This window comes from Peromyscus californicus, unplaced genomic scaffold (assembly GCF_007827085.1).
Source record: "Peromyscus californicus insignis strain IS unplaced genomic scaffold, ASM782708v3 Scaffold_15__1_contigs__length_86483966, whole genome shotgun sequence".
Taxonomy (NCBI): domain Eukaryota; kingdom Metazoa; phylum Chordata; class Mammalia; order Rodentia; family Cricetidae; genus Peromyscus; species Peromyscus californicus.
Genome location: NW_026294447.1, coordinates 71,400,605 through 71,411,492, shown reverse-complemented (window position 1 = coordinate 71,411,492; position 10,888 = coordinate 71,400,605). Strand labels below are relative to the sequence as shown.

Genomic DNA, 10,888 nt, shown 5'->3' with positions numbered 1-10,888 from the left:
CGTTTTCCATTCTGCCTGCACATTTTAAATTCTATGTTGGCGGCTGGGGTAGCCAGGCAAGGTTTTTGTCCCACCCCCACCCCCCAAGCTAAGTGTTCTCAGAAGGAGAGGCCACTATCACGTAGAAACAGGTATTCCAAATACCCAGCAGCAATTGCTTCATCAGCAGGAACGAGGAGAAAGGTCACCCAAACCCGAACCTGGGGTCCAATGTGATAGCTTCTTTTTCAGTTTGCAAATATTTATTGAGCTTCTGTTTGTCGGATACCTTCCACCTGTATGCCCTTGCTTCTCCACGCTGCTGCTCACTATTCAGGTATGCCAGGCTGAGCTGCAGAGCGGGGTTCAGCCAAGCAGAGGGACTGACTGGCAAGATACCAACAAAAGGAGAATGATATCAAAGTATTCCATCTACCCACACCTTTGCACCATCCAAGGTCACTTGCCTCTGGCTCAGAGGGCTGGTAGCTCCTGTCATCTCTCTTCCCTTTAGATCGGGGACCACAGTTCTGCATCAAACACGGTTGTGTCTTTTTTTTCTTTTGTTTTGTTTTGTTTTGTTTTTTAGAGACAGGGTTTCTCTGTGTAGCTTTACGCCTTTTCCTGGAACTCACTTGGTAGCCCAGGCTGGCCTCGAACTCACAGAGATCCGCCTGGCTCTGCCTCCCGAGTGCTGGGATTAAAGGCGTGCGCCGCCGACGCCACCACCACCCGGCACGGTTGTGTCTTTTTGTTTCCAGCCTTCCCACGCCTCTGTGAAAAGCCGTAATCCCTTTGTGAAACTTCCTCCTATTGCCAAGTGTGGTGGACCACTTGCTTCTGGCTAGAACTCAGACTGAAAGAAACCCAGTGGTAGAAATCCAAATTGACACGGACAGGACGTGAGATCCTTGGCCAAACGAAGCCCAGGGTATCAGCCGTGGTCCTCTTATTTAATACTCCTAGCAGGCCTTTCAGACAAGTGAAACGCCTGCAGAAAACTGTGTGCCTTTCTAAAGGTCCTCAATATCTAAGAACAGTCAGACCCCAGAAACACTGAGCTGCCCTGGAGAGAGATGTAGAGACCAAGAAATTTCGAGGGAAATTCTTGGTCAGAGACTGAGGGTTAAGAGGGGCCTGGACCATGCCTGTTCCTTGGGAACCACCTGAATTCCAGTGTGGGACTGCAGCTTCTAATCTTTTCAGCTTCAGCTGTCATTGTGCTTTGACTTAGTCAGACACACTTTGTGGCTTCCCGGGCGAGTCTTTGTTCTTAGCAGACATTCTCCTTCTCAACTGGGAGTCTAGGATTTGCACAAAGAAGTCTCAGAGATCGACTCGCAGGCTGTGTCCGAGGCCAACCAATGGGAGTGGAGCGAGTCGTCCCGCCCGCGACTACTTCTCCAGGAGTCCCAGGCCACCCGCCCCATCTGGTCCAGCTCGAGATGGCGGCGACGCTGAGCCTGGAGCCCGCGGGCCGCAGCTGCTGGGACGAGCCGTTGAGCATCGCCGCGCGCGGCCTGGCCCCCGAGCAGCCCGTCACGCTGCGCGCCGCCCTGCGCGACGAGAAAGGCGCGCTCTTCCGCGCCCACGCGCGCTACCGCGCCGACGCCCACGGCCGGCTGGACCTGGCGCGCGCGCCCGCGCTGGGCGGCAGCTTCGCGGGGCTCGAGCCCATGGGGCTGCTCTGGGCCCTGGAGCCCGAACGGCCTTTCTGGCGCCTGCTCAAGCGCGACGTGCGGACGCCCTTCGTGGTGGAGCTGGAGGTGCTGGACGGCCACGAGCCCGACGGCGGCGGGCGGCTGCTGGCGCGGGCGGTGCACGAGCGTCACTTCATGGCTCCCGGGGTGCGGCGCGTGCCCGTGCGCGAGGGCCGTGTGCGCGCCACGCTCTTCCTGCCCCCAGGTGAGCGGCCCCCCACCTTCCCTTTGCTCAAAGTTCCTCTGTGATTTCAAGTGAAGAGAAAGGTAGCTCCGGATGACCTAGGACTCAGGGGAAGAGACAGGACTGGACTGGAAGGAGCCTGTTGTGATGATGATGCTCTTTCCCTGAAGCTGGTCCTTCGTTCCGCTGCTAAGTTACAAGACCTTTTAAAGAAAGGGACAAGACACTTGTAATATAACATTAAAACTAGTGCTAATAAACGGGGCAGTGGTGGCACATGCCTTTAATCCCAACTCTTGGGAGGCAGAGGCAGACCGATCTTTAAGTTCGAGGCCACCTTGGTCTACAGAGTGTGTTATAGGACAGACAGGGATACACAGAGAAACCCTATTTCAAAAACCATAGCGATCTTACCACCTGGGCGGTGGTGGCACGTGCCTTTAATCCCAGCACTCGAGAGGCAGAGGCAGGTGGATCTCTGTGAGTTTGAGGCCAGCCTGGGCTACAGAGTTCCAGGAAAGGCGCAAAGCTACCCAGGGAGACCCTGTCTCGAAAAACCAAAACCAAACCAAACAAACAAAAAAAAACATAGCAACCATAGCGATCTTTATTCTTTTTAATGTTAAATCTGTTTTGAGCTGTGCATCATAGTCTGACTAGTTGGGACACCAAAGCAAAAGGCTGTCTTGAGCTTTGGTGCTCAGGCCAGTCTGGTCAACATAACAAAACCCCTTTTCAAAACAAGGGACCTTTCTCTTTTCTTTTCTTTTCTTTTCTTTTCTTTTCTTTTCTTTTCTTTTCTTTTCTTTTCTTTTCTTTCTTTTCTTTCTTTTCTTTTCTTTTCTTCTTCCTCCTCCTCCTCCTCCTCGTCCTCCTTCTTCTTCTTCTCCTTCTTCTTCTTCTTTTTCAAGACAGGGTTTCTCTGTGTAGCTCTAGCTGTCCTAGAGCGAGCTCTGTAGCCCAGGCTGGCCTCGAACTCACAGAGATCCGCCTGCCTCTGCCTCCTGAGTGCTGGGATTAAAAGTGTGCGCCACCACCGCCCGGCCAAGGGATATTTCTTGTTTCTATTGTTTTTCTTTCCATTCCCACACTACATTAAGATTTATGTCAACTAGCAGTTGAAGTAGAGGGAGACCTTTTTCTGTCAACTGGCACTCGGAGATCATTGCATAGTCTTACATAAAAGGATGCTTATTTGGCCTCTTTAGCAACCAACAAAACGCAAAATAAAACTATGGACTATATGGCATAGCTTCAAGAGTAACAAAGCTTTCAAAGTCTAACATTTCCAGTTAATGTTAAATGCTTGGAGGAAAGGTCACTCAGTACCTTTAGAAAGAGTGGGAGTGTTCATTCAGTTATTCTGGGAAGCAACTAGTTTTTAGCTAGGTAGATTAATGCGTAATTCTACCATTTTGTGACATGTGCACACCAGAAAACTTATTGCTTGGAAATAGTCCAAATACCCCCCAGTAATGGAGTTGATAAATAAATGGAGGCACATTTCTAGAAGTCAAAATAATTGACCCACAGCTACCCGCTTCTTGTGTTTGACCCAAACTGAAATCACAGGTAAGACAAGCTCTCCAATCGCTGGTCATTCCCCCTAGTGTTCAGCAGCAGGGAGCCATAGCCGTGGGAAGCAGGAGCAGCAATTAGTGGCATCCTCTTGTGTCACAGTCCTTCAGGCCTTAGGTATCAGGTCCCTTTGCTTCTGGCCAGGGCCAGTGTTAGCATCCTTAGGGGCAAGACCCTGAGCCTCTGTAGACTGACAGCTGATCAGCACTGCCCCCACCCCCAAACTTTTTTGTTCTTTAGGCTCAGCCGACTACTCTCTCTTGTTATCTCTCTATTCCCACTTTTCTTCTTTCCCTGGCTACTCTTAAATTGTTTGGTTGCTTCTTCGGCTGGCCGGCTGCCTGAGCCCTTTCCCCAGTACAGTGACTGCTGCCATGGCAACTCAGGAAGCCTGCCCTTGCCAGAGTTATGCCCAGAAGATGGAGCTCCAGGCTGACACACTTGCCAGCTGCTTGGAAGTTGGGGTTTCCATTCAGGAACTGAGTGCCAGGTGTTGGGCACACACCGCCACACAGGACTGCCGTGGGGTGAGAGCAGCAGCCTACCTTAGTGGTTTCACAACTTGCTAAGTGCTAAGCTGTCCCAGCCTCTGCTCTTCCGCTGGCTCTGCCTCCCTACTCCCTCCAGAGAAGCCTTTGCCTAATGTTGCTGCACCGGGGGAAGCAGCGTTAGAAAGAGCATCTCTCAGAGGGCTTGCTGAATAGCCTGCTTACACTGTTAGGGAAGGATCATTTGACCAATTACAGCCTAGCCTCTTAGCGCTGATCACAATCAATCACTGAGGTTTGTGTTTTAGACCAAACACAGATTTGCCTTCAGGTACAACTACCAGACTAGCAGGGGAAATGCCCCCTCCACACACACACACACACAGACACACACACACACACACACACACACACACACACACACACACACACACACCAGGGTGGACATGGTTATAACAAAAAGTCTGGTACAAGTTGTTTCCAAGGGCCCTGGCCACAGCTACATCTTCTGCTGTGTTGTTGGTTGGGTTTTTTGTTGTTCTTTTGTTTTTTAACTTTTTGCTCCTTGTGGGGCCCACCACCCAGCTCCCAAATACAGAGTTTTATTCTTACTTATGAATGCCTGGCCTTAGCTTGGCTTGTTTCTAGCCAGCTTTTCTCAACTTAAATTACCCTATCTTTTGCCTCTGGGCTTTTACCTTTCTATATCCCTTTCTCTACTTCTTACTCCATGGCTTGCTGTGCAGCTGGGTGGCTGGCCCCTGGAGTCCTCACCTCCTTTTGTCGCTCCGCTGTCTTCTCTTTTTCTCCTTCTATTTATTCTCTCTGCCTGCCAGCCCCGCCTATCCTTTCTCCTGCCTAGCTATTGGCTGTTCAGCTCTTTATTAGATCAATCAGGTGTTTTAGACAGGCACAGTAACAACAGCTTCACAAATGTAACATAAAAGAATGCAACACATCTTTGCATCATTAAACCAATGTTCCACCGCACAAACAAATGTAACCTATGTTCTACAACAATCACGCCCAGCCCTGGTCCCTGTGTGGTCAGTCTCATGCAGGGTTCAAGATGGCTGGTGCCGGCACAAGGGTAGGCGGGCTGTTAGATCATTACTCCTTTTGTTCAAGGCGGCCAAGACTGTAAAGAAGAGTTCTGTAGCAGCTGACTAGGGAATCAGATTGCCCTGCCCCCAACATCTTTGATCATTTATAGGAAGATGGACAGCAGCAGCAGAACATCGAGTTTATATACGTCAACCTCAACACTGACACTGATTTTTAACAGACTTAAACAGTGCTTATCACCTCCCCATGCCCAAGGCACAGATGGAGCCTCCCATCAGTCTCAATCCATTAAGATAAAATTCATGCAGTAGGCAAACTCAAATCTGTGTTTATTTATTTGAACATGTGGGGGACACCTGTGGAAGTCATAGTTTGCAGTTTGTCTGAGTTCTCACTTTCCACCATGAGGGTCCTGGGGATTGTACTTGGGCTGTCAATTTGACAGCAAGAGCCTTGTTCGATCAAAACAAAATACGTAAGGCACACGTGTAAGAGGGGTGATACCAAGGGACATCAGTACCTAAAACCCACAGTGTGCAGAAGGACCAGGCAAAAGTAGGGCTTTCTGGTGCCTGTCAGGTGTTTGCTGAGAGGCTAAATCAGGGTTCTCTAGAGGACTCGAACTGACAGAGTGAATATATACTGTGAAAAGGGATTCATTAGATGAGCTGTGGGCTATGTAGTTCAACAACAGCTGTTTACACTGGAGAGGCTGAGAACAAAATTGTTAGTCCTTACCCCCTGCTGGATGCCTCCGCCATCCCAATCAGAGGAGGAAAGCCTCCAGGATTCCTAGAGAACCATCCCAGAACGCCAGAGAATCTGGGTTTCCAGTGTCAGCCAAGATGCCAGCAATGGGCTATTACACTTACCAGCAAACAGAGCAGGCAAATAACACCTCTGCCTCAGGACTGCCTAGGGGGAGGGTCTTTCCTCCTCTCTTAGTCCTTTCTGGAAATGCCCAGGGGTGTGTCTTATTGATCCCAGATCCAATCAGTTTGAAATCATGAATAACCATAACATTGAGTTATTTAAACTGGACATGTGAAAGACTAACCCTCTTCTATAAACGGTGAAAATATGTAGGACACAAAAATCATGCAGAATGAACATGCAGCCTTTGAGTCTATGTCCGTTCACTCAGCAAGAAGCATTTGGAATTCATGTGGTCTTCTACCCATCAGGCCTTGCTGTTTCTTCACAATGCTTGGTTATTTGGAGGTAGCACAGTTTGTATTCATTCAGTGGCTGGAGGACTTTGGGTTTGTGTACAGTCTGGAGAGTATGAATAAAGCTGCTGTGAACACTTGAATACTGTGTTGAACTGTGTTCTTGTATGAACACGGTTTTTCATTTCATCTCTCGTTCATTTCATTCATCCTTCAGAGGGAAATGACTGGGTTATATGACTATGTATAGGTTTAACTGTGAGCCACCGCCCGTGACACCAGCATCATGTGATGGTTCTGGTTGCTGCACATCCTCGCTGGCTGTTGGCATTGTCCAGTTTGGGGGGACAGAAGTGGACAGATTTTTATTGTTGTCATTATAAAGGTTGTTTGTGTGTGTATATGTGTGTTCTGGGCCATGCATGGTGGCACACATTTTTCCTCCTGTTTTCTAAATGTCCTCCTAATGTCTTTGTAAACACTTATGGAGCTTTGAGACTTTAGGTATAGAAGGGGATATAGATTTAGCCCAGGCTACTGTCTACGAGCTTGAGGGATAGGTCCTCCACTATTTTTCACTGTCTGTTGAAAACCTTATCATCCTCACATAAGCAACAAATGCCTATTAATTCCACTGCAAACACTTCTTAGTAATGTTTAGTTCTGTTTCTTTCCCAGAACCTGGACCCTTTCCGGGGATCGTGGACCTTTTCGGAGTTGGAGGTGGCCTTCTGGAGTATCGAGCAAGTCTGCTGGCTGGGAAGGGTTTTGCTGTCATGGCTCTGGCTTATTATAACTACGATGACCTCCCCAAGGGCATGGATGCCATGCACATGGAGTACTTTGAAGAAGCTGTGAACTACCTGCTTAGCCACCCTGAGGTTAGATCTCCTCAAGTTTTATTGGCCCCTGTCGTATCTCCTCATCGTGTGCTTGACTTCACAGAATGAGGGAACTGAAGACAGCCTCTCTCTCTTTATGTCACAAAGAGCCCAAGACCACTTGAGGTTTCTAGGTTTGATACAAGTAAAGGGAAGGAGAAAAGTAGGGCCATCCCTAGCCAGTGCTCATTCAGATGATGTGCTCAGCAGCTCTCTCCTGCCTGTGTCCCTGTGTCCCTGTCTGTGTCTCTGTCCCCATGTCCCCGTGTCCCTGTGCCCTTGTGCGAACACTGGGTGAACTTGACAACCAGCAGCAGGAGACCAGGGTGCTCTGAACTTTCTAGATTCAGCATGGCACAGGCTGAGGTGGTAATCCTTGCTTGTTTTATAATTTTATAAGCAGAACTTCAAGTGGTTGGAAGCGTTGGCGCTCTTGGAGAAGTGGAGTCAGTGTAGGCTGCATCTAGAGAGAAGTTGGAGACTAGATTTTGCCCATTTCCCACTCCACGGCCTTGGCACTTCTCTTTCTCCTTAGATAAGTAGATACCCAGTTTCATCTTTGTTGCTGTGATTAAAAATAGAAATACCCCGACAAAAGCAACTCACAGAGAAAGGACTTATTTTAACTCACGGTCCCAGCCCACGTCCATTAAAGTAGGGAAGTCACGGGGCAGATACTGGTCATGCCACACTCATAATCAGGATCAGAGAGCCAAGAGTGCATGCATGCTGATTCTCAGCTCTCTTTTTCCAGTTTTATACAGCCTAGGGTCCAGCTCAAGAAACAGTGCCACCTACATTCTTGGTGTGTGGTCCCACCTCAAGAAATTCCCTTAAGGGGCTGGAGAGATGGTTCAGGGGTTAAGAGCACTGACTGTTCTTCCTGAGGTCCTGAGTTCAATCCCCAGCAACCACATGGTGGCTCACAACCATCTATAGTGGGATCTGATACCCTCTTCTGGCACTCAGGTTTGCATGCAGATCACTCATACATAAAATATAAATTAAAAAAAAGAAGAAGAAAGAAATTCCCTTAAAGGTGTGTCTATAAGTCAACCCAGCCTTAGGTTCCTCATGTTAACTCCCTTCCCAGGTGAGTCTAGATTGTGTAAAGTTGACAATTGAAAATTTCATAGTAATTAAAGCATCATTTGATCATGTAATTATTAGGACTTTAATGAGGAGTCATATTTAACAGTGGTCAAGGGTACTGTTGCCAAAGGGGAGGGGTGAGGAGGATGAAGAGTAGAAGGGGAAGGAGAGAGAGAGAGAGAGAGAGAGAGAGAGAGAGAGAGAGAGAGAGAGAGAGAGAGATTTCTTCTTTTTTTTCCAGAGCTGAGGACCGAACCCAGGGCCTTGTGCTTGCTAGGCAAGCGCTCTACCACTGAGCTAAATCCCCAATCCCGAGAGAGAGATTTCTATGAGAGGTCAGCCAAAAGATCTTTTGCTTATAGCCCAGAGAACTCTGGGATTCAGGACAGGGGTGGTCCTTGTGGGATGGTGCCAACCCAAACCACTCAGAAGGTACTGAGCAGGAAAGTACAACAAACATCTCCCCACAGGTTTCTCAGGGATCCAGGGGAGAGAACAAAGTCACAACTAGTGTGGCCTGGGGCACAGGGCTGTGAGGAAATAGATGAGGCCCAGAGCAGGGAGGACCTCAGGAGGACCAGCAGAGAGAAGTGGAAAGGAGAGGAGGCCAGAAGTAAGTGTGGGAGGCCAACCCTAGAGAGAGAGAGTGGACAGCATCCCCAACACAACTAGGGGTGGCCGCTGAGATTGTGTGGGACACCCGAGCGCTGCCGTGGGAATAGATAGATTGGGGAGTGAGAAGATGAGAGATTCCCCCTGACAGCGTCTGTTTTCTCACTGCAGCATGTGGGGGCTCAAGAGGCCGAGGAGGTAGGAGAGGATGTGAGGCGGTCCTTTGGAGACGTGGAAAGTGAACCCCCAGTGATGTGTGGCAGGACTGGTGGGCCAGGTGGGTGCCCGGGTCAGATAAAGATCAGTCAGCAGGAATTTTTGTTTTCCTTAGTTTCTTGGGGTCCATTGTCCCCATAGTCTAATGGCGAAGGAGGAGTGCAAGTGTCTTTTTAGAGTAGCTTCATTCCTGCTAGAATGGTTTTGACAATAGATAGGAGTTCAGATGTTGACCCTGGTCCATGGAGCTTTCCAACTGGGCCTACTTGCTGTTCAATACTCTTCCTGGACTAATTCTCTTAATCCTTTTATATTTTTCTCAGGTAAAAGGTCCAGGAGTTGGAGTGCTTGGCATTTCCAAAGGGGGTGAACTTGGCCTTGCAATGGCCTCCTTCCTGAAGGGCATCAAAGCTGCTGTCATCATTAATGGCTCTGTGGCTGCTGTTGGGAATACCATCTACTACAAGGATGAGACTATCCCTCCTGTGACTATCCTGAGAAATCAAGTCAGAATGACCAAAGATGGCCTCCAGGATGTTGTGGATGCTCTGCAAAGCCCTTTGGTAGAACAGAAGAGCTTCATCCCTGTGGAAAGGTCAGACACGGCCTTCCTGTTGCTTGTAGGTCAGGATGACCACAACTGGAAGAGTGAGTTCTATGCCAATGAGATCTCCAAACGCTTACAGGCCCATGGGAAGGAGAAGCCCCAGGTCATCTGCTACCCGGAAGCGGGGCATTATATTGAGCCCCCTTACTTCCCACTGTGCAAGGCTGGCATGCACCTCCTGGTGGGTGCTAATATCACCTTTGGAGGGGAGCCTCAGCCTCATGCCATGGCCCAGTTGGATGCATGGCAGCAACTCCAGACTTTCTTCCACAAACACTTGGGTGGTAAGAGTTAGGGGGTGACTCCCAAAATACAACCTATTTTCTAATGGCTTTGGGGGAAAAGGTTCAAATACATTGTAAGAATATCAGTTAATATTATTTCCAACTGAACATAGTGTTGAATATAGTGCTTATTCAAGGGCTGGAAACGTAGTTCAGTGGTAGAGTACCTGACTGGCTTGTGTAAGTCCCTGGGTTCAATCCCAAGTGCTGTAGGAAATCAGGCAAATGTTATATGGAAACTGTACCTTTTCAAGGAATTGTGCCTAGAATCAAAAGAATATCATGAGTAGCCACACTGTTGTGTCATTAAAAATTATGTACTTCAATTCTTGGGCCAATGTTGCTGTTATCATCTTCCTTTCAAGAAGTGGGTTTGGAGTGACCTGGGGGGCTTCTTTTCAGATGCTTAACACATGTATAGGCAGCAGTGAAAAGAAGGTTTTTGTTGCACACACATCCAACAAGAACATCTGTTGTTTTTAACAAAATCTAGATTGTTTGATTTTGCCAATAAAGACTCAGAAGCCAGATGCTGGGGTGAAAACCTGCTAGTTCAGAGAGGCAGAGAAAGCACCCGGCTGACCTTCCTCCTCTGCCGACGTCCCAGAACGAGGCCTTTCTCCTATGCTGTGTCAAACCAAACTCCTCCAACTGGATGTCCCTATTTTCTACTTCCTGTATGTGTCTCTCTCTCTGTCCTCCTGACTCCCTCTCACTCCCTATGTTTTCTTTTCCCCCCTGTCAACTGGTTGCTCACTCTGCTTCTTGACCTATGGTTGATTTTATCTCATCCTGTTCACAGTATTCAAGCAGATGACATCTGCTCTTGAATTAAAGACGTGTGCTAGGGCTGAGCCACACTACAGCTCGAAGCAGGTTTTTCCAGTAAATAATGCAGTCTCAGGGTTCACAGTGTGGTCAAACAGCCTGCAACGAACATCAATTTTCCAAAGCAAACCAACAGTGGGAAAAGAATCCCCTTCATATATGAGCTCCATGCCGTGACAACACTTGGGGATGAGGAGCATTTAGT

The 10,888-nt window shown here is 48.5% G+C and overlaps 1 protein-coding gene across 2 annotated transcripts; it reads left to right on the top strand.

Annotated features, from left to right (window-relative positions):
* The first annotated feature begins 1,403 nt into the window (after positions 1-1,403).
* LOC128111116 (acyl-coenzyme A thioesterase 1) lies at positions 1,404-10,181 on the top strand. 2 transcript variants are annotated; one of them, XM_052739345.1, is made up of 4 exons: positions 1,404-1,884; positions 6,842-7,044; positions 8,920-9,025; positions 9,288-9,442. In XM_052739345.1, exons 1-4 carry the CDS (start codon positions 1,425-1,427, stop codon positions 9,332-9,334), a joined length of 816 nt encoding a protein of 271 aa, XP_052595305.1. In that variant the 5' UTR covers positions 1,404-1,424; the 3' UTR covers positions 9,335-9,442. The 2 variants fall into 2 exon arrangements, with proteins under 2 accessions (XP_052595305.1, XP_052595304.1); XM_052739344.1 differs by lacking the exon at positions 8,920-9,025 and having other exon boundaries at positions 1,410-1,884; positions 9,288-10,181.
* Positions 10,182-10,888: the final 707 nt, after the last annotated feature.

What these genes read in the sequence shown, in the direction of transcription:
- LOC128111116 (XM_052739344.1), top strand. Translation starts at nt 1,425, where the DNA reads ATGGCGGCGACGCTGAGCCTGGAGCCCGCGGGCCGCAGCTGCTGGGAC. An exon ending in CACGCTCTTCCTGCCCCCAG is followed by an intron (nt 1,885 to 6,841) that starts GTGAGCGGCCCC and finishes TTTCTTTCCCAG; the next exon opens with AACCTGGACCCTTTCCGGGG. An exon ending in ACCTGCTTAGCCACCCTGAG is followed by an intron (nt 7,045 to 9,287) that starts GTTAGATCTCCT and finishes TATTTTTCTCAG; the next exon opens with GTAAAAGGTCCAGGAGTTGG.